This window comes from Triplophysa rosa, unplaced genomic scaffold (assembly GCF_024868665.1).
Source record: "Triplophysa rosa unplaced genomic scaffold, Trosa_1v2 scaffold34_ERROPOS4128799, whole genome shotgun sequence".
In the NCBI taxonomy this organism is placed as follows: Eukaryota; Metazoa; Chordata; class Actinopteri; order Cypriniformes; family Nemacheilidae; genus Triplophysa; species Triplophysa rosa.
The window spans coordinates 21,155-43,656 of record NW_026634355.1 but is presented as its reverse complement, the minus strand read 5'-3'; the positions used below and the strand labels follow the sequence as shown (position 1 = coordinate 43,656).

The following is a 22,502-nucleotide window of genomic DNA, read 5'->3' as shown; positions in this document are numbered from 1 at the left end:
TCATAATGAGTGGGTCTGGTGAGTGAGACTCTCTCCTGCATCTTGGTCTGGGTGTCCAGCCCTGTGTGGGCGGCAATTACGATTAGAAGTGTTGCATTATGCAGTCATTTCTAATAAAGTGTTTGTAAAGCGACTATGCAATGGCTTTGCATAATGCATGCGTAAGAGAATTGAGGTTTAAAATGACCCTTGAGAAAAGGAACAAAACTTGGAGGATGATTGGCCATTAAATGTTTGATGGCTCCTTTGTTTCAATAGGAAGCTGTAATTGAGCTGGAACACAAGTAGTCTAGTACTCTGCCATTGATCTACAGGATGGATATCACAAAGACAGTTAGGAACACAACACAAACAGCGGAGCGGTAGTCGTAAAGTACATGGTCACTTTATTTGAAGAAAATATTAAAACAGTAGCATGTACAACTTGAAATGAACGCAAACAGAATTATGGAGTGCAGACTCCCGCAGCAGATGCAACGCAGGCGAGAATTCACCAATCAGAAGTAAAGAAACAAGAGTGGAAAGTGAAGGCTCAGCAACACTCCTCCAACCATCTATAACATTTCTCCATCATCTCCATCATGGTGCAGCAGACCACGGAGGAGTCGGCCGTCCAGGAAAATAAAAAGTCATTAAAACAAAATAAACAACAAAAATATAAATCTGAAACAATAAGTCATGCCAAACATTTTCGACTTTTGGTAGTTTTTGTATTTTTTTCTTGTTTTTGATTTTTTGTTTTTATCCCCCACAATACATGAAAGCCCGTTCCACTTGAAACTTGAATATACAAGCTTTCTCTCTACTCATGTTTCCTCTTTAATTACAAAACAATACAACACTTCAGTGGACTCAGCACGCTCCAATTGGCTGGAGAATGAACTCCAGGCTCAAGCTGCATGCATGAAGAACAGAAAAAACAAGAGAACAAAAGGAGAATGGCCAGCCCAAACATTTTCAAGAGCAGATGGAACTTAAAGAGTTCACCAAATGCTGCGTTTCTTCAGTTTGAAGGTAGTTACAGGTTATTTTTCTTGAATAAATGATGCTAGACTGATCTTTGGGGACAGGATCACTAACCATTTCATGCAGATATTTGACGTTTTTCCATTATTTTCTTTGTGGACAGAAGGATACTTTATTTTAACATTCAATTATTTTTAAACAGAAACATTATGAATAAATGAACAATTTTCCCAAGAGGTAAGTAAAACATTTGACTGATTTTTTTCTCTTCTAAGAGGGCACAGCAGAAGGAGGAGGCTTCACTTTGCGGTCATCATCTGTACAAATTCTGAGAGGAGAGATGGAGAGGAAATGAGATTAGGTGGTTGCTTCTGGCCAATTGCCGCGAAGTGCAGCCAACTGCTAACTTGTTACATGTTTTTTTTTTTTTACACAGAGGTGAAGGCCGATTTTACATGGTAATTAGCATCCAATTTGATTTAAAATCAAGAGGCTCTGCATTTAGCAAAACAAAGTGTCACTTTTTCATGTTTTTAAGATCATGGTTCAATAGGCCGTTTAAATGCAGATAATACAAATACATAAAAATGTTAATTGTCCAGGTTTACTTAAAGATGCAATCTGTAACATTTTTGGTGAAGAAATTGAGTCACTGAACAAGTACATTCTGAACAAGTTTTCACTTCACAATAGTAAAAGTTGCAGAATGCAGCTTTAAAACATATTTGGGAATTTACTTAAACACCGTTTCTTTCTTTAAATTAACCGACAAAAATTTGAGATTTACAATACTGCTCATCTTCTAATAAAACGTAAGTTTTTATGTTATTCCTAAATAGAAATGTGTACATAGAAATGCAAAAGGAAAAGCTGTGGGCATTAAGATCAACAGGACAACAGAACTTACCTTCATAGTTCACCTGACCATCACCATCTATGTCGGCTTCTCTTATCATCTCATCCACCTCTTCGTCAGTCAGCTTCTCACCAAGGTTTGTCATAACATGACGTAACTCTGCAGCGCTGATGTAGCCGTTACCATCCTGAAGATGGCATAGGAAACCAGGATGAGAAAACATCACCCAACCTTACTGGCACTACTTTGAGATTCAGGTCAATTCTGTCTGTAGTAAAAAGACCAAGGCAAAAAAACGTACCTTGTCAAATACCCGGAAGGCCTCACGAATCTCTTCCTCGCTGTCTGTGTCTTTCATTTTCCTGGCCATCATCGTCAGAAACTCTGGGAAGTCTATGGTTCCATTGCCTTGAAAAAACATTAAATATATAAATGTTACTGCTAAAACATAACTTTTACTAAGAATCAACCCTAGTTCAGTAGCCTAGGAAACTCTACATGCATACGTAACGCAAACTGCAGCGGTGCCCAGAAAACATGATGGTCACTCACAGGTCACCAATGAGTCATCAAAGAGATGAGTTTACTGGGAGGTAGGGATATGCCAAGGGAGATCAAGAACCATGTGACACACTCTCTGGATTAGCAGAGGGTTGACAGTCCTCCAGGGTTCATGATGAATAATAGAAGCCAATGATATGAGAAGACTCTGCTAGATCCCTGCAGCTGGCCACAGATGACCATTAAAGAGTTGAATGTTTACCGAGGTCTGAAAAAAGTCAAGTGTGCGGTAATAAAGACCAGGGTGGATTACTGACTGAATGTGTAAAACCACCAGTCTAGGATTAGCTAGTCTAAAAAGGACAATGAGTTCGGAGTCATGGTCTTCAGGGCTGGAACAGGTGATGATTTAATGGTCTGTTGTATAATATAGTAAGAAACACCACACCAGAAGACACACATATTTAACAAAGATGTCAACAATAGGACATATCCTTAGCACGGCAGACATGTTTACAAGTCTTGGAGGTCCAAGTCCAAGTCAAGTCTCAAGTCTATCTTCTATTTTTAGCAATAGTTCTCTCAGATAGTTATTGTAATTCACAGTGTATGAAGCTAAATCAGTTTTGAAATATTAAAGGTGTCATGAATTGGCCTTGTTTATTGTTTTATACTGTTGTATGAGGTCTACTTGTGTGGTTTTTACATTCAAAAACATCAAAATCAATAAGTAATAGGCTATTTTCTACCCGGGTTTTGAGGTCGGCTCGACAAACGCTCGGTTTTAATGGCCGTGCCACATTGAAGACTTGGAAGTAAACGCCCACTGCTATGATTGGATAGCAGTTTGCGTAGTAAACTTAGTTGGAGCCTTCTGTGAATTTGGTTAGACACGTAACGTTAGGTTACACATTATACCTATTCGCACGGGATTAGTATTATCTGGGGACCTCGTGTGATTTAGAAGTTACCTCCCCACATCTGTATTTCATGGGGCACATTCGCACGGGATAAGTGAAGCCTGTCATTTTCCTCAAATTTACTGACTTATTTCCCAGATGTGAAGGCAAGGCTTTGCGTATAGTTTGTATAGCCGATTTTTGTATGGTGTTTAATGATATATGACCGTACCTGTCAGCATTTGAGACCTGTGATCGCGAACCGGACAGAAGATCACCGCGATCGTGGGTCTCAAATGTTACGAGAGTTTCCATGATAAAAAAAACAAACGGCAGACTCCCGGCCAAATGACAGTGTTGGCAGGTATGGAGATGGCCAGCACCCGAAATAATATCAAAACACTTCAAAACAGCCTCCATTATTCGCAAACGGTGGATAAAACCTTAAAAAATGATATACGAGCCCGCCAAATCACAGAGATGCAGATTCGCACGGGACTAATATTATCACAGGACCTCGGTGTTCGTCAAAATATGGTAGGTAATTTGTGGGGGAATTTTTACTTTACAAATTACAGACATGGCCGATTTGCGCGGGATTAAGCTCACAGACAACCTCTGTAATTATTACAAATGACTAGAGGTCCCCCCCAGGTAATACTAATCCCGTGCGAATTGGGCTATCAGGGCATATCAAGCGATCTCTAACAAAGCAATAGTGACGCATAGTACAAAAATGTTTTACTCGCGTAAGATTGCTGCGCCATTCCTATCGGATCCAATATTGACGGCACAGCACTGCTTTTTAATCTTAGTCTCTCCGCAAATCCAGCGTCGACCTGTGCCTTGTTCACAAAGGAATCTGCGGTGAAATGAAGCAAAAAATAAATATTTTACCCACGTGAGCTGGAACGTCTTTAAAAATATACTTCAACCACGCATTGCTAATGTCGGAATCCGAAGGAAGGTTATGCAGCGACTGTGTGGTGATCTTTAACGGAATGTTTATTGCTTGCTTGCTCTATCTTATTCCAGGACCTGGTGTTCACTGGGCCTGGTGTCAATAACAGTTGTAATTTCAGTAACAAGGGCGTTTTCAGTTCTGACACTTACAGGATGTTCGCTTGAATACGATTCCCTCTTACATAACAAAAGCTCAGGTTAAAATTGATGTCTTAATTCATTACTCCTTTAAAGCTAATGAACTCTACAGAATGTCTTGGATATTTTATACAGTTTCGAACCAGTGCTGATGCTGGTGTGATAGCCTGTGTTTTCTTTTTTTACGAGGTCTTTGTGCCACATTTACCGGTGCAAAATAAAAATAAATGTTATGTGCAATAATGACGTACTAATATGAAACATTTTGCTGTAATCTAGGTCAAATTAAGTAATGTACTGAATTGCATTGCGTTTTTCACGAGTCCAAATCAAGTCTCGAGTCAGCCGTTCACGAGTCCAAGTCAAGTATAGTCTCCGTTTTTGCGATTTAAGTGCAACTCGAGTCCAAGTTTCCATCTCTGTAGCATGGCACATAAAAATGTTAAACCTTTGTGAAACAACATCACAACGGTGGAGAAATCAGCAATTTCCAAGTCACTTCCAGTGTCGATTCTCAAAATAAAGAGTCTTAGGTTTCCCAGCAACTGAGTTCAGTGAGTGTGTGGGAATGAGATGTATGACAAGCGCGCAGAGTGGATTATGCAATTACTTTTATTTTCCACTACTTGCATTATTGCCGTCTGACCTAGATCGCATCAGCAAAGAAGAGGCAGGCTGCATTCCACAAAGCCTATCGATTAGTTAGTTGATTCATAAAGACCAACGGAATGCTCGGACACCAGCAGACTTCGGAGGTTTTATAGTTTCCGGATACCACATCATCTTGATTTGTGTTAGGTGACTGTCATAGAGGTTCATGATATGAAGCTGATAAGAGTTTTCTGGTGACATGAACAAGTGGACCGTTGCTCTGCTGGACAGAGTTATGTCACAGAGATGAGTGGATGAGATTAGATGCTTTCACAGATGAGCTGTTCTTTTCAACGACAGCTACATGAAAAACACATATTTTCTACAATCTCTAATGAAGTTAAAGGAGAAAAATACTTTCTCCTGTCAGTTGTCTTAAAACAACTTCGGGTTATTAATAGGACGATGTCCTTAAGCTCTGTCACATTTGCGCTTTGTTTGAGTTAGATATTTTATCGAAAACAAGAAGGTGGAGGTAAAGTAAAATTATTTTTACTTTACAAATCCACTCACCATCAGCATCCACCTCATTGATCATGTCCTGCAGCTCCGCCTCCGTGGGGTTCTGACCCAGCGACCTCATCACTGTGCCCAGCTCTTTGGTTGTGATGGTGCCGTCACCGTCCTTGTCGAATAAGGAGAATGCCTCCTTGAACTCTGAGGGGGGTAGAGAGTGGCATATGCATTCAGCACATGCTCTAAAACATTTCAGTTTACATACATTAACTCTTACCTGCAATCTGCTCCTCTGTTAACTGGTCAGCCTAAAAACAACAGAAAAAATAGATGTTAGTAGATATAGAACACATTAGGAAGTATTTGAAACAATACAGTAACACCACTATTGTAATTATTTGCAAGATTTCTACTGTACTTTAGCAAAACTTGATGCTACAATGCCAGGGTATTATGGTCAGTTGACAGGGCGTTTCTATGCAGTCACTAGGGGCCGGCTGCACCAGCTGAACGTAAAAAAGTTGGGTGTAAGCCCAACGTCGAATTTAACTACATCCAGATTTGTGATAAATATTTACACCTGTTGCACCATCTAAAACTACGACAAGCTAGGCTCATCTTAAGACGATGCGTGTCCCCGCAGCCACATTCTACCACATTGAGAGTGACATTCTTACTGCCTCCAATGAGTGAAAATGTTAAAGAGGGAAAATAATTAGATAAAAGAAAAATTACAGAAAAAGCAGCACTCCATTCCCGCCCGTTTCATGTATAACTGTGTGATAATTCGTTTTGTTTAATTCTACAAATTCAGAGCTGCTAAACATTAAAAAAAAATGAAACCTTCCTGTAAGTTATTGGCAGGGTGGAATGGTTTTAAATGTGTTAAATAGGACAGAGGGTGTTGAAATCGAAAACATTACAAATAAATTCTAAAACATCACTTCCAAACTTTTCTTTAAGGTGAACATTATGAAATGAGATATTTTATGTAAAGAGATATTTTAGTTAGTTTCTTTTACTTAGAAAATAGTTTTAACTCGTCCGGTAGAAAAAACTTTAACTGCATCTTATTTTCCATCATTTACTCCGTTACTTATTTCCATTATTTCCCATTCTATTATATTGTACCCTAAATAACGCCCCTTAAAATGATGTCTGTCTTCATGAAATGAAAAATCACGTAACAATGCTGTACCACTTACTAGAACAGATCTCGTCTCAAAACTATTTTTAAAACTACTCGATAATAATGAATTATTTTTTACAAACGGGAACACAGCATGTTCATTACTAATGAACTACAAATTAAGTTACTTTATTTACCGCATGTAAAGGAGGAATGCAATAAAGCATCTTACCATTTAAACAGTCAAAAAGTCCCTTTCACATTTTTTCCTGCGCACTCTTTCTCCATCCTCCTTACACGCACGCTTGCTTTCAGTGCAGAGAATGACAAGTTCCGAAAGTCTGCGCCATCAACATCCTTGCTATATGCGGTGATTTTGGTTATATTACGGTATGGTTATATTTATTAGTTTTTGTATCATGCAGCAAGGTTCAGTCTAAGTAACGAACTACGTGCATTTACAGACAACGTGTTAATTCATATTTATATGCCCAGACATTCAGTAAGTGACAAATGTTTGGAAACAGTGTGCACATTCATTTGCGAGTCATCTGCGGGTGCATGCGGTGCTGCTTCTCTTTACTGGTCTCACAGCACAAAAGATACGGAGAGACGCGATCCTGCGCTGGGTCATAGCCAGACCTCACGCTCATGAGTCAGGGGTTTCGGTACCCAACCCTAAACATGTCCCATTTCTTTATATCATAAATAATATTTTTGTCGGCAGAGTGCGTGCCCGTCTGCTATGCCACTGCCCATAAAACCAAAATGGCATGATCCCCTTGCATAACACATCTGCGAAGATTCGACTGGGAGACTGGAAGTCGAATCAGGCTCCTCCTATCGAAGCATCGAATCTTCGACTATTTACCCTAGTAAATATAAATTAAAAAAGAACCCTTTCATTCGTTCTTGAAAAATTCATTCGAAATAATCCAGCGCTGTCTCTGGTATTTGACGGACAAATTATGTTTCCTGCTCCTCCACTTAGCTTTTAGACATCTCAAATAACTGATCGTTCGTTGTTTCTTCCATTTCTTCCACTACTGCTCACAAATCTCGCTCATGCGGTTTATGTTGTTCACTTGTCAATGAAGAGCGCTAAAATACACTTTAAAACACAAAGTTTTTCTGTGGATAATGCAGGCGTGGATTCCGCGCTGCGCATTCAGTCTACTCTGTATTAGACGCGACATTATCTCAGTTTTATACTGTATAATTTTTTCTCCATGGATAAACAAGAATTTTCACTTATGCCTACCTCTGACTAGGTATAAGATTTAGTCTCAGACATACACCACGCCTTGGTGGTCCAACAGATATAAATTCTATGCAGGACTAAAGGTGCATTTTACAACCGGGTGTACGTCCAGCTGGTGCAACCGGCCCCAAGTGTTCTTAATTTCAACATTTTTTACCAGATCAGTTATTACTACTGAACATTCTGAATATCTGAATGAGATCATTCAGACCTCACGTGACATCCAAACAAAGCCATTTTAGTTATTGTAGTATGTAGGTGCTGTCTGTTGGCATCAGATTACACTACGTTGACCATCAGGGTTAAGGCCTGTGTTTTACAATGTGGAGACAAAAGCTCACTGCATTAATCTCAAGAGCTTGCTAAAGTATATGAGGGCTGATAGGAAAACAAATAACCCCATTATGAAGGGGCGAGTGAGACCAATGGGCCAAAAGAAGTGTTCCCTTCAATCACATTTTCTAATTATTCTACTTCCTGTGCGCATTACAGGGAATGTGCAACAAAGGTGTTTCATGCATTCTGACTTCTTTACAATGTTAAACGTGCCGTCTTCTCATTCTTGACATGGTTAACTTGTCAAAAAACGAGTTGGACGTATTACGATAGTGTTTCTGTGCTTGAAACACTCCCCCAAAGTTCGTATAGGTTTCGGAAAGTTTTTTTCGAACATGAAAAACTGTTAGTTAACAATTTTTCTTAGTCCCTTATTGGGCATTTCTCCCGGAAAAGCATGGCAAGGCGTAAGAAGTAGCCCGCCCACACGTCAACCAACGAGCGATAGGAAGACCCGCTTACCATCAAGATTGGCTGCGTTGCATCAAGATTGGCTGTGCTGTGGGCCTGCCGCTGCAGCTCATTACTCTTGCGATAGTGAGAGAATTTGAGGTGTGTTTGTTTGTTCACGGCATTTCAGGCAACAGTGATGGATGTTATATAAATGGTGGATATAATGCTGGATTTGGAGATCGTTTGAAACTGACAGATGGAGCGGTCCCAGCGCCAAAAGATACTGGACATGAACTGAACTCGGTAAGTGAAACAGAGTCATATGCCTGTCTTTTGTTGGCAATGGGTGCGCACGTGCTTTAGTTCCGCCCCCCCTCCCTCCCCCCGCACAAGCTGTATGTTTTCGGAAATAATCATACAGCTGTATCTGTCTTTTATAAATGTGATCAAACTAAAGACTCTACGGATATTTGGGTACGAAACTATTCTGTAAGTACTCAAGATTAACATGAGCTATGCAGAAATTATCTGAGTTACAGCCACTTTAAGCAACAATACTTGCATGAAATGACATGCAGCTGACATCCACATTAAGAGCCTTTCTAATGCATGCACATTGTTTCATAGGTACTATGTATAAAAAGAATGAAAAGTGGGTCTGCTGCGAGATGTACGGCTCATTTAATTCACAATGCCCATGTGCCTAGTACCCAGGCAACCCCCATCAGCCGCCCTCCCAAAACCCTGCCTGGGGGATAGGGAGCACCACAGGAACAGACGTTATGGGACTCCCTTCATCCAGCGCAGACCATGGAGAGCTATTGGTCTCATTATTTGAACCATTTCTCTTTCTTTAATGGGCAATAAATGGACAGTAGTGGTTTCAGATCGATAGAAACATCAAAGGCACACATTGAAACAAGTGTTCTGGGATTGAACAATTCCCAAAACGTACACTTGCAATAACTTGCTGTTTTGCCTTGTAGCTCATAACTCGACTATACAGTAAACAGGTTAATGGGAATTACTAGTTTATGTAAATATCATAATAATCTTTCAAAGAGACAGCTAAACTGTTTATTAGTGGCAGGCAAATATATCAGACTGTCAATATTTAGACATTTTGAGATCAGCATACCAATTATTCAAAAAAACGTGACCACAGAACAATAATGAAAACCAACCCACAAGACATTTACAATCTTCTATCAGGCAAAAGGCACCTGAATGACAAAACAATAAGATCCACCATTCACTACAACGCCATAGTCCGATATAAACTGAACGACTGAATTCTGTTGGTTGTACATTGTGCACTGTCACACCATTGTTACCTGTCTGGGGGGAAATGAGTTTGTATAAATGTTGTTCTGCCCCTCATTAAAATATTTCCAGGAAAAACAATGTAGGTCAGTACACAGCACAATCCTCATGAGTCCCAACACATAAAGCATGAGTTTGAGGGACCATTACATCATAACTTCAGTCTATCCTCTCCCAGATGTTATATGAACATAAACTGGCCCAATATATCCAGTAGATGCCCTGAAGGTCATACAACCTTAAAAAAAAAACAAGATGATATATATTCTTGGACATTTGCAACACTTCAAGTCATACACATGCAAAGTCAAAGTAAAACCCAAAGCAGAGTTTGAGCTACAGCTAAATTATTTTAGCAATTTTGTTTTCACACCTTGAAAATTTGAGCATACTCTGTTCCATTTATGCGATTTCTTCTGAAACTCTGATGGGGACACGAGTCTTCATCTCATGATATACGTAAATCTGAGAAGAGTCTCCATTAGATTTCTATTTAATCTCACTGATGTCTAGTTAAAACACTATTAAATTGTTTCAAATTAAATATGTATGTTTTAAAGGAACAAGCACAGCTGAAAATATAAAAATACACTGTGTTCTGGTTTACTATATAATACACCACAATTACATCATTTATGAATTGCCAACACCACCTCTTAGGTCCAACAGCCAACAAAGGCCCGATGACAGATATCAGCTACAATGACTACAGAGAAAATACAGGAAACTGTGGCCATTACCATAAGCCAATACACCCTTCAATGCATCCAACATTGTGGTGTGGTTAAAATACAGCTGCATGTTGGTGTAAAGGCCTTTAAAGGTCTGTAAAGTGGTTTGAAATGGGAATATCAGCCCTGCCTTAGAAATTCATCCTTTGGAGGGTGCAGGAAGAGAGATGATGCAACAGACGGCGGCGGAGGAACATCCTCATCTGAGACATCATCTATCATCATCTTTATCTTCTTCATGTCCCATCCATCAAATGTAAAAACAACCGCATACACATTCTTTGCATTCCAACCCACTGACCCTGTACCCTCGAACCCTGGGACAACCAGCCCAATAAATCTAATCTAATCATACAGTTTTTTCCAATACGCCGTCATGTAGATCTAAATAAAAATGACCATCTCGTAATATTGGACATAGTATAAATAATAAAATAATATTAATCAGAATTATAATGTATTAGGGAAAAGAAAATATTTTTCTTCAGCATTTGAAGTGTGTAACCCGTATGTAAGATAAAGGATGTAAGAATTGCGCAGTTTTCGATTCAGGCTCCATTGTGGCTGTTGCATCGCTAAACTTCACTTCAAATAAAACACCAGAAAATGTGAATAACGTTAATGAAAAATATTTGAAACACGTTTCTTTCTATATCAGACCTTTGAAAGTTACATATTTAATCGAACGATTTTTTATTACGAGGCCATTTCTATGTAAACGTGGCTCATCTGTGAAAACGGGCATAACCAAGTCAAAATGTCTAACAGCGTTAAATACAAATAAAGCGTTATATGACATAAAAGGTTACGTACCATATTTGTGGGAAATAGAGGTCGGTAATCTCCAGACTAGATTTAACGCTGGTCTCTCCAGGATGCGCGTTCACTTGTACACTGTGCAGCTCTTGATCTGTACTCGGCGAGATCCGCCACTCACTTCCTGAATCGGTGCGAGCGGAACGGCCCTGTCTTTCCCTGTCAGCCAATTACACGGGCCGTTAGAGCGCACTTAGACCGAAGCGCCCACTACTTCTACACCGATGCAGTAAATACTGTTGATGTTCTGCTGAAATACTTGAGCATCAAAATGATGATTAATACAACTCCGTGCCAAACAGTACTCATTTACGTACAAATAAGTACTACTCTGCTGAAATATTGGTTTAAACTGTTTTAAAGTTACCTCTGGCAATTATTGAATTAGCGCATTTTCTAATTTTCTGTGAAAGAAAACTATTAAAAAACTAATTGTCCAATGGAAGTCAGTAAACCAAGAATATGTAAGCATTTTTATTCTTTTTTTTTTAATTGCCTACATTATACATTTGTGTTACATGTAATAGAAAATAAAGCTGTGGTTTAGAACATATATTAAACCCCGTAAAAAGCTATTAAAGTTCTTAATAATTAATTTAAAATACATCTTGCTGACTAAAATGACTCGTTTTGTCCCATTCATTTTAATAATTTTAGAGAAAGTCTAAATAACGTTCATTTAAAGGATAGGTCACTTTTATATCTATTTGTGTAAAATGTGAAATGTAATAGAATAGAATGTTCTATACTTAGGGACAATCGTTTCAAACTCATTGCAACCATTCTAACCAATTATGGAATACATTAAAACAAGTTCTGTCCAAAGATTGTGTGGCGCTAGTTTCTCACGGCGGTAGAGTCCTCCGCTTCAGAGTTTGCTGTGTTGTTTTGCTACAGAGCACCTGATTGGTTAACGCAGACCTGCAATATTATACACAATGTTAAGGGGGGCATTATTGGCCGCCCTAGACCTGCAATGCACCAGGCTTTATTTTAGTATTTATTATCTTTCTTTTCCACGTTGGAACCAGTATTTGGCTACATTTGCTAAAGTTATTATAAACGGCAGTACGATAAATAATCAGGTTTATGTTCTGCCCTTTTTATTGGCTTATGCACAACACATAAGACTATACCGCTAAACAAATGCCGAAGAATCTGTATTTACATTGATGAAAGAGCAAAACTTCGCAATGCACTTTCGTTTAGGTATTTCGTTTTTGACTCCAGAAGAGGATTACATTTATTACTCAACATTGGAATGTACTGTGTGGGGCCATTTATATGTAGGCTATATGGTTTGATGAAATATTTTTTTAGAACTTTATTGGAATGAATGTTTTAAAATAGCTTAAAATAACAAAAGCCCATATTATCCCATTTAGAACCTTTTTTGCACCATGTAAATTCACATGCATAGTGCCTTCAGACAATCTCCTTAATAATGACTGTAATAAATCGTACTAATAAACTAAAAATTACACTAATTTTTTTTAAAATACACTAATTTGAATGACTGCTTCCAAAAGACTGTAACCCATCTTCGATCACATTGCCAAGAAACCACACTATCATACCAAAATGGTTGTACACGACACCTAGTGTCACAGGGTGGAAGATCACATAGCCTAGACTGGATTTCACATTTTGTTCTTTATTGTGGGTTTCTTTGATAACCTGTGTAATTTAATCATTTAAAACATGAGATAAATGGTCTCCCATAAATATCTAGAGAAGTTTAGCATTTCTAACACCGCCAGGGGTCTGCGCACAGCTTTAGCTTTAAGTGTGCTGGTCTCTGCTCTCTTGATGTCTCTTGATGTGAAGGCAGTGAGTGCATGGTCCAACTGATTTAAGGAGAGTGATTGTGTGAAGAGCCACAGACTGGCTGCTTTCTGCTGACTGGAGAATTTCGATTGATGCTCCTGACTCCTGTACATCAGGGATGCCTTTTCATTACAGAGGAGGAAGAGAAAGACAGTATGACACTCATCCTTTAATAATTAGCAGATCCTCTCTTGAAGGAAAATTAATAATTCTTTTCCCTCTAAAAATACGTTGTCTCTGCAGGCAGTGTCTGTTGCTGTCACTTTTTGATAACTAAATTAATAAATTCCTAGAAATGCAGGAAAATGCTTTTTAGTCAATTTCCTTTAAAATAATATCAGAATGTTATAAGTGACCCAGCTTGTTAAATCCAGGCTAAAGTTTCAATCTAACTATGAGATAATGCCAATAATGTAGGATGAGTTATGTAAAAAACAATAAATCACAAAAAAATTGCTTTTCACAGGGTTTTCACAGGCAGGGTCACATATATACAGGTGTATGTATGTGTGTGTGATATTGAAATTCACACAGAAAGTCACAAATGCTTATCAATGTTTTCTGTTTACTTCATGTTTTGGGACTATATCAGCTAACAATATTCTTAAAAATCTGATTGACTTGGTTTATATGGTTTAAATAATTTTGATTAATGCGTAGAGCCAAGATCTAATAATTCAATTCTTAAATTGTTGTTGGGTAAACCGTTTTTAGTTCACTTCAGGTCAATTCAATTTAATTAACTGAATAATTTACATCAAATCTTTCAATCAAATTCTGTGGCCTATGACAATGAAACAAAATCAAAATTTTCAGATACAGTTCCAGTATTTATTTTATAATCACAAAGACACAAAAATATATTGCCAGAAAAAGAACTTGCATGCGCAAAATTTAGCCAAGCAAACACTCAGAAGGGAACATATGCACAAAGAAATGAGAAGTGGAGAAAGATTAGAGATATAGCCCCTCTGGGGTACCCTCCTGCTTCTTATACAAAACATTTTCTTTGGACTTCTTAAAGTCCTCGTTTGTAACTTTCATCCGCCGTTCTCTAAGGGCCATGAGCCCTGCTTCTGTACAGATGGCCTGAAGTGAGAAAATCAAAAAGGACACATTTAACACTTTTACTGTATTACAGTCCATTCTGAAAGGAAACAAATTAATACAACACAAGAGGGCAGCAGAGCTTGTGATGTCAGCATTGTTCAATCCAATTCAATTTTATTTATATAGCGTCTTTCACAACTTTAAATTATTGCAAGGCAGCTTTACATAGGTACATTTAGGCACTACTTAGACATAATAATAAAGAATAAAGACATAGAATACATGGTATATTACAATTTCAGTATGATATATATTGATGAAACAGTTTGTAATCACACATTTTCAGAACGAAAAATGTATTACAAACAGTATATAATTTAGAGACTATTAAACATTAAGCAAATTAGCATGGAGTTAGTTAGTCAAATTACATTACTAGTCTAATTTTACTTTTTCATTTTTATGTATTTATTTATTTAAAAAAATGTTGGGATTGTCAAATAGAAGCTGTCGTACTTTGTTGTATTGTGCATTCAATAAGTTAATTTCCAGGAAATTTATCTATGGGCCTCTAAATATTTTATTTCATAAAACAAATATTTTATAAAAACAGACATATCAACATACCTTAATATCAGCTCCAGAAAGGTCATCCTTTGCCAGGATGAGATCATCCAAGTTCATGTCTTCTGAAACAGTCATTCTGCTGGTGTGGATCTGGAAGATCCTTCTCTTTGTTTTCTCGTCCGGTAATGGGAACTCAATTTTACGGTCGATACGACCTAAACGTCATAAGAGAAAGCAGAGAACGCCTTTATACCATATTTGGAACTTTGAAACTGGCTAGAAAGTGAAGTATCTGTTAATTTACTTACTAAAACTTTTTTTAGTTTTAAACTTATTAAAAGTTTACTTTTAAACTTATTAAAAGTTTACTTTTTGTGCAATTAGCAAAAACAAAATGTTCCGTCTCAAGGAAATCTAATTACAATGACATACAAGATTTTACAAGATACAAGACATACAAGATGAAAACATTAAGAATTAAATATCTTACCAGGTCTAATAAGTGCAGGGTCAAGGGTTTCTATTCTGTTGGTAGCCATAACTACCTTTACATCCCCACGTGAATCAAAGCCATCCAGCTGGTTGAGGAGTTCCAACATAGTTCTCTGAATTTCACGCTCACCTCCAGAATTTGAGTCATATCTGCATGAGGTATCCCAGGTACACCATGACCATAAACATCAGACAGGGCTTGGAATAAAACAAATACGTAAAAACCTCAAATGAAGTCCTCGATATTGCTATACCTTTTAGTTCCAATAGCGTCAATCTCATCAATGAAGACAATCGAAGGTGCGTGTTCCTCAGCCACCCTGAACAGCTCACGTACTAGTTTAGGGCCATCACCGAGATACTTCTGAATAAGCTCTGACCCAACAACTCGCAAAAATGTTGCTGATGTCTGATTGGCCACCGCCTTGGCAAGGAGGGTTTTACCTATTGTCCAGAGCAAACAAACAATGAATTATTTTTGTGAAATCACCACAGCTCTTACGACTTACTACTACTATATAACACCTTCCACAAATATAGTACACAATTGATGTTCCACACCTTGGTAACTTTAAAAGAAAAATATTTAGACAAACTAGCTAGTCCCTTCCTTAGTGTCAATTTAATTTGGTCAAAATATTAATTAGATGTTAGCCATTCAAGCCAACTATGTTTTAGCAAATTGTGTGGTTTATTTAACATTTATTCCCAGAAAGTTTCAAAATCATACTAAATTATTAAAAGGATAAATTAATATGTTTAATACATTTTCAGGCCCTATGTTGTACACTCTATTTGTGGAAAGTGCAATAAAGTATTATTTAAAAAAGCACAGAAAATAATCATGTATATCTCAATAGTCATTGCCGAGTCAAATAATCACTAAAAAAAGAAATATGGTAATGATGAGATTGACCTGTTCCAGGTGGGCCGTAGAGAATGACTCCTTTGGGAGGCTTGATGCCCATTTCCTCATAATACTCTGGATGGGTCAAGGGCAGCTCCACTGACTCCTACAGGTTAAGATAACAGCCACCTTTAATTTACACAATGCCCTTACAAAGTTCCATCTAAAATAATAAACTATAACATTGCTGCCTATTTAAATGTGTCATGAACTGGCCTTTTTTATTATTTTATACTGTTGTCTAAAGTCTACTTATGAGGTTGACGTGGTTTTTACATTTAAAAACATCAAAATCAGTAAGTAATAGGCTATTTTCTATCCTGGTTTTGAGGCCAGCTCCAGAAACGCTCGGTTTTTATGGGCAGGCCGCATTGAAGACTTGGAAGTAAACGCCCACAGCTATTATTGGATAACAGTTCCAAAAGACAGCAGTGTGCCATGTGATGTACATTTCTGTGTGTCTGTTTGACAAGCTACGTGCTTAGTTGGAGCCTTCTGTAAACTTGGTTAGACACGTAGGTAACACATAATCAGGACATATAAAGCGATCTCTAACAAAGCAATAGTGACGCATCGTACATATATTTTTACTCGCATAAGATTTCGGTCGGATTCAAAATTGAGGGCACAGCATTGCTTTTTAATCTCAATCTCTCTGCAAATCCAGCATCGACATGTGCATTGTTTACAAAGGAATCCATGGTGAAATGAAGTGAACAAACATTCAATGTTTTACCCACGTGAGCTGGAACGTCTTTAAAAATGAACTTCAACCATGCATTCCTAATATCAGAATCAGAAGGAAGCGACTGTGTTATTCCACAACCAGGCACTGCACAATATGTTGCATGTTTGTTGCTTGGTCGCTCTATATAAAAATAACAGTAGAAGAAGTCCACACTTTGCACATATGACACGGGGCTAGCCGCTCTCGAGAGCCCTTCGCTAAAGTGACAGGGTTGCCAGATCTTCACAGGAAAAATAAACAAATAAAGACAAGATGAAAATAAACCTTAAAATGCAAATTGTTTATATATTTTATAAGACCTAAAAATCTCAAAATCTGCAACTGACCATTTATTAAGACCTAAGTGCCGAGGCTTTTTGATCCAAGACCAAACAACAAGCATAAAAGTGCTTGTTAATAACGAACATAGCAACACTGCAAAAGAGCGCGTATCAGCGGTTTAGTTTAAACTGACAGACAAAACAAACCTTTAGCCGAAAAATATGTCGCTATGGTTACCAGTTTGTCAATCATCACAAATGTGGGAGTCATTCGCAAACCAGTGGGCAGGGCTAGAGAAGTAGTCGTTGATATTCTTCTGGGGAGGCAGTGTTCAACCTATCAATGACTCCTTGAACTCAGGCACCTATCCATCTGATTTGATCCAGCAAAGGTTTGTCTTTTACTTACTTTAATTTCTTGGATCTGACCGTCCAGTCCACCGATGTCTGCGTATGTCTCTTGTGGAGCCTTCTCCACCTTCATTACTGTAACGAGAGGGTCTGTGTCGTCCATCAGCACCCCAATAACAGCATGGACCTACAAACAAGAACAACAGGTTATGGTCCACCCAAATTTGAATAATTTGCTTAGGCGTTGTGGGTGATTTACCTTGTGGTTAAGTAAGACGGAGCAGCCGGGCTCCAGCAGATCTTTGTCAACAAATGAGAGAATGCTGACATAGTGCTCTGAGCCCACAGACGTGGAGACTATGGCATGATTGTCATCAATGATCTCCTCCAGAGTTCCAACAGACATAGGGGTACCCCTGAGGTCATCGACCTTTGACCTCTCCTCCTAGGATAAAAATAGAAAAATACGATTTCAGAAAACAAAGAAATAGGGAGAGAGAGATACCATATCTGCATTTAACAAATTGCCATGATATTATCTGATTGTCCATGACATTAGAAACCCTGACATATATACAAATGGATGGATTAAACACCTCCTGTTTTTCTTCCAAAGGTTTCATCTGCTCTTGGTTTCTGATGAACTCCTCTTCCATTAGAAGATAATCTTTAATTCTCTCCTGCTTTAGGAGCTTCAGTCTGCACTGCGTGTGAGGAGTGACTACACACAAAGAAAGACAAAACAATATTCACCTGAACCCAAAACCCTGCTGCAAAACGAGATATGTATCACAACAGACTACAGGTCTTAAAGGGACAGTTCACCAAAAAATGTAAATTCTGTCATAATTCAATAAATTTCTTTCTTCTGCTAAACACAAAGGAAAATATTTGTAAGAATGTCAGTAACCAAACAGATCTCATCCCCCATTTACTGCCATAGTAGAGAAAATAAATACTATGGGAGTCAACTATGGGATCTGTTTGGTTACTGACATTTTACTTAAGCATTTCATGTACCTAAAGGCAGTTTGCTAGCAGCATCAGGTCCCTTGGACTTTCTCTTCTTTTTGCCCACTCTAGTTGGAATTGGCGGCTCATATTTCTTCTTCTTGTCCTGCTCAAATCACAGATTAAAACATTAAATAAGGCCACCAGGATAAGAAAGAATGCGCAGTTTTAAAAAAATCCATCACCTTATCATCTTTCTTTCCACCTCCTAGTCCATGTCCTCCACTTTGGCTCTGGCCCTGAGATGAAAAAGAGAAATTATTCAATTTATAGAGAGCTCAGATGTAAGAGTCTAAACGAGGCTGAATCCAGCTTCTTATTCCCAGCTTCGTATTGACGCTATCCGCTCCACCTTAAAAGACGCGACTCTTTAATTTTCCGGTTTCTTGTTCACGCTCAGTTTAGGGACCGTCTAGATTTTCTCTTATTAGCTTTTTTTGCTTTTGTGTCTAAAAAAGAGCAATGAACAGTTTCTAAATATTAATAACACTGTGCGTGCGTGCGTGAAGAGAGGTTGCTATGCTGGCTGTCTGGTGCAGGCATAACAAGCCTGAGCTGAATGCCCTTTGAGATGATAGTGGACTTCATGAGGAACCATCATCACTCCCTCCCCTTACTATTCTCAATATCACTTTGGCTGAACAGATTAAATTATGTTTATGTTTGTAAAATGCACAGTATGAACCGTTTAATATGCAGTACTAACTGCAGTAATTAACGTATCCTCTTACATCTTATGTATTTATATGCTATGCATTTATGTTTTTTTCTTATTTTTTTGTTTGTGTGTGTGTACACTTGGCAAATAAAGCTCGTTCTGATTCTGGTTTATAGTTATTATAGTTATACAAAGACAAAACGATATGACAACAGTTCAATTTACCATTCAATATACTAGTTATTGATTACATATGGTGCTCTTGGCTAATTACATGAACTAATTACTTTACATTAAAATACAGGTTGACATTTCTACTCCAGCATTTTTAAGTTATGGATTATGAAGTTGGCATATGTGTCAATACTGTTCAATGAGACATTGCACTTATGGCCCATTTTGAGGGGCTTTATCTCAGTTGTGTTTTAGGGTGCTTTAAAAATTTCAAATTTAAACTTTTAATGTACCCTTAAGGGCTCTTGAGATATATCAACTCGAATTGGCCCATAAGTGCACTGACCCATTGAAGTCTATTGACACGTATGCCAACTTCATGGGTCCATAACTTTAAAATGCTACAGTAAAAATGTCTGCTTTTTTGCTTGGTGGTAGTCAAGGACACTGGGTATAAACCCTATGAGAAACTTTCAACACACCCTTAAAGGTATTTGAGATGTAGCACCTCAAATTGGCAATAAGAGCAACGGCCCATTGAAGTGTAATGACACGTATGCCAACTTCATGGGTCCATAACTCTAAAATGCTACAGTAAAAATGTCTGCTTTTTTGCTTGGTGGTAGTCAAGGACACTGGGTATAACCCCTATGAGAAACTTTTAACGCACCCTTCAAGGTATTTGAGATGTGGCACCTCAAATTGGCCATAAGAGCAACGGGCCATTGAAGTGTAATGACACGTATGCCAACTTCATGGGTCCATAACTTTAAAACACTACAGTAAAAATGTCTGCTTTTGGGCTAGGTGGTAGTCAAAGACACTGGGTATAACCGTAATGTGAAACTGTCAACGCACCCTTAAGGGTTATTGAGATGTAGCAGCTTGACCCATTGACGTGTATTGACACGCATGCCATATTCATGGATCCATAACTTTAAAATGCTACAGTAAAACTGTTTGCTTTTCTGCATGGTGGTAGCCAAGGACACTGGGTATAACCTACCTTTGACATTTTTAAAGCACCCTCAAAGACAACTGAGATAAAGCCCCTCAAAATGGGCCATAAGTGCAATGTCTCATTGAACAGTATTGACACATATGCCAACTTCATGGATCCATAACTTAAAAATGCTGGAGTAGAAATGTCAACCTGTATTTTAATGTAAAGTAATTAGTGCATGTAATTAGCCAGGAGCACCATATGTAATCAATAACTAGTATATTGAATGGTACATTGAACTGTTGTCATATCGTTTTGTCTTTGTATAACTATAATAACTATAAACCAGAATCAGAACGAGCTTTATTTGCCAACTGTACACACGCACAAACAAAAAAATAGGAAAAAAACTAAAACATAAATGCATAGCATATAAATACATAAGATGTAAGAGGATAAGTTAATTACTGCAGTTAGTACTGCATATTAAACGGTTCATACTGTGCATTTTACAAACACAAACATAATTTAATCTGTTCAGCCAAAGTGATATTGAGAATAGTAAGGGGAGGGAGTGATGAGGGTTCCTCATGAAGTCCACTATCATCTCAAAGGGCATTCAGCTCAGGCTTGTTATGCCTGCACCAGACAGCCAGCATAGCAACCTCTCTTCACGCACGCACACACAGTGTTATTAATATTTAGAAACTGTTCATTGCTCTTTTCTAGACACAAAAGCAAAAAAGCTAATAAGAGAAAATCGAGGCACGCACGCACACATGTCTGGTTTACTATCCCCGTACGCGGACACACACACACATGTCTGGTTTATTATCTCCGTGGGGACAGTCCATAGGCGTAATGTTTTTTATATTGTACAAACTGTATATTTTATCCCCTAACCCAACCCCTAAACCTAAAGATCACAGAAAACTTTTTGCATTTTTAGATTTAAAAAAAAATATCGTTCTGTAAAATTTATATAAGCTTTTTTGCCCATGAGGACCTCAATTTTGACCCCACAGGTGACACGAGTCCCCATTGAGTTGGCGTGTATTCAGGTTTAGGTCCCCACCGGGATATACAAACATGAACACGCACACACACACACACACACACACACACACACAGTGTTATTAATATTTAGAAACTGTTCATTGCTCTTTTTTAGACACAAAAGCAAAAAAAGCGAATAAGAGAAAATCTAGACGGTCCCTAAACTGAGGTGAACAAGAAACCGGAAAATTAAAGAGTCGCGTCTTTTAAGGTGGAGCGGATAGCGTCAATACGTAGCTGCGAATAAGAAACTGGATTCAGCCTCGTAGAGTACAATGGGTACTGAAGGACTGAAGTACTAATTCAGAAATTTGGGGTTGACTCCCAAGATAAGGGGTAACAGTAAGATGACCATTTATTGGAATTACCATTATGTACAACTAATAATTAAGATTATTAATCAGTTTTTCTTTATGAAAATCTTGGAAATGCAATTATGAATAACTAAAATGCAAAGTGAATGTCTGTCTCTCTGTAGGCTGTATTGTAGGTCTTTGCATTAAATAACAAAATGTCAAACAACCTGGCATTTGAAACATTTAAAACATACAGCCAAGAAACATTTTCAGCACATTTTCAGTTGCTCTAACCAGTGTTGGGTGTAACTAGTTACTAAGTAATTAGTTACTGTAATTTAATTACTTTCCCCTTGAAAAAGTAAAGTAAGGGATTACTCTTATTTTTTCTGTAATTTAATTACAGTTACTTATGACATAATTAAACTAAATACTTTGTGTAATATATGTGTGTGCAATAGTGGAATTGACATCAAAATTCAAAGTCTAACGTTAAAATCCGTGCTTTAATGTATAATTCTCACATTTGTAATACTTTGGTCAGTAAATAAGAGTACTTTATGTAGTTTATATTATTTATTTGAATGAATTAAAAGAGCCGTTTCATGTCTATCCTTGAATCACTTAACTAATCAAGGTTGATGTAGGATATAGAAAGTAATTAGTAATAAGTAACTAAATACTTTTTGGAGAGAGTAATTTGTACAGTAATCTAATTACACTATTGAATATGTAATTAGTAA

General features: G+C 37.8%; 2 protein-coding genes across 2 annotated transcripts in view; both read right to left on the bottom strand.

Moving 5' to 3' along the window:
- Positions 1–369: 369 nt before the first annotated feature.
- On the bottom strand, positions 370–11,551 carry LOC130550509 (calmodulin-1). Its single transcript, XM_057327991.1, has 6 exons — positions 11,417–11,551; positions 5,708–5,738; positions 5,488–5,631; positions 2,124–2,230; positions 1,874–2,009; positions 370–1,294 (listed from the first exon to the last, which is right to left on the bottom strand). The coding sequence occupies exons 1-6, from the start codon at positions 11,417–11,419 to the stop codon at positions 1,266–1,268; spliced, it is 450 nt and encodes a 149-aa protein (XP_057183974.1). The 5' UTR covers positions 11,420–11,551; the 3' UTR covers positions 370–1,265.
- Positions 11,552–14,063: 2,512 nt separating this feature from the next.
- Positions 14,064–22,502, bottom strand: part of LOC130550511 (26S proteasome regulatory subunit 4-like) — a 13,873-nt gene continuing 5,434 nt past the window's right edge. The window contains exons 2-11 of the mRNA XM_057327994.1: positions 18,818–18,871; positions 18,642–18,738; positions 18,218–18,342; positions 17,881–18,066; positions 17,680–17,808; positions 16,272–16,368; positions 15,610–15,799; positions 15,354–15,505; positions 14,924–15,078; positions 14,064–14,335 (exon numbers count right to left, since the gene is read on the bottom strand). Of these exons, the coding sequence (XP_057183977.1) occupies positions 14,201–14,335; positions 14,924–15,078; positions 15,354–15,505; positions 15,610–15,799; positions 16,272–16,368; positions 17,680–17,808; positions 17,881–18,066; positions 18,218–18,342; positions 18,642–18,738; positions 18,818–18,871 (1,320 nt within the window). The 3' untranslated portion in view covers positions 14,064–14,200. The remainder of the gene's footprint in view (positions 14,336–14,923; positions 15,079–15,353; positions 15,506–15,609; positions 15,800–16,271; positions 16,369–17,679; positions 17,809–17,880; positions 18,067–18,217; positions 18,343–18,641; positions 18,739–18,817; positions 18,872–22,502) is intronic.

Coding starts and splice junctions, on each gene's coding strand:
- LOC130550509 (XM_057327991.1), bottom strand. Junction 5,632..5,707: donor AACAGAGGAGCAGATTGCAG/GTAAGAGTTAAT, acceptor TACCCCCCTCAG/AGTTCAAGGAGGCATTCTCC. Junction 2,231..5,487: donor CAATGAGGTGGATGCTGATG/GTGAGTGGATTT, acceptor TGTTTTTTCAAG/GCAATGGAACCATAGACTTC.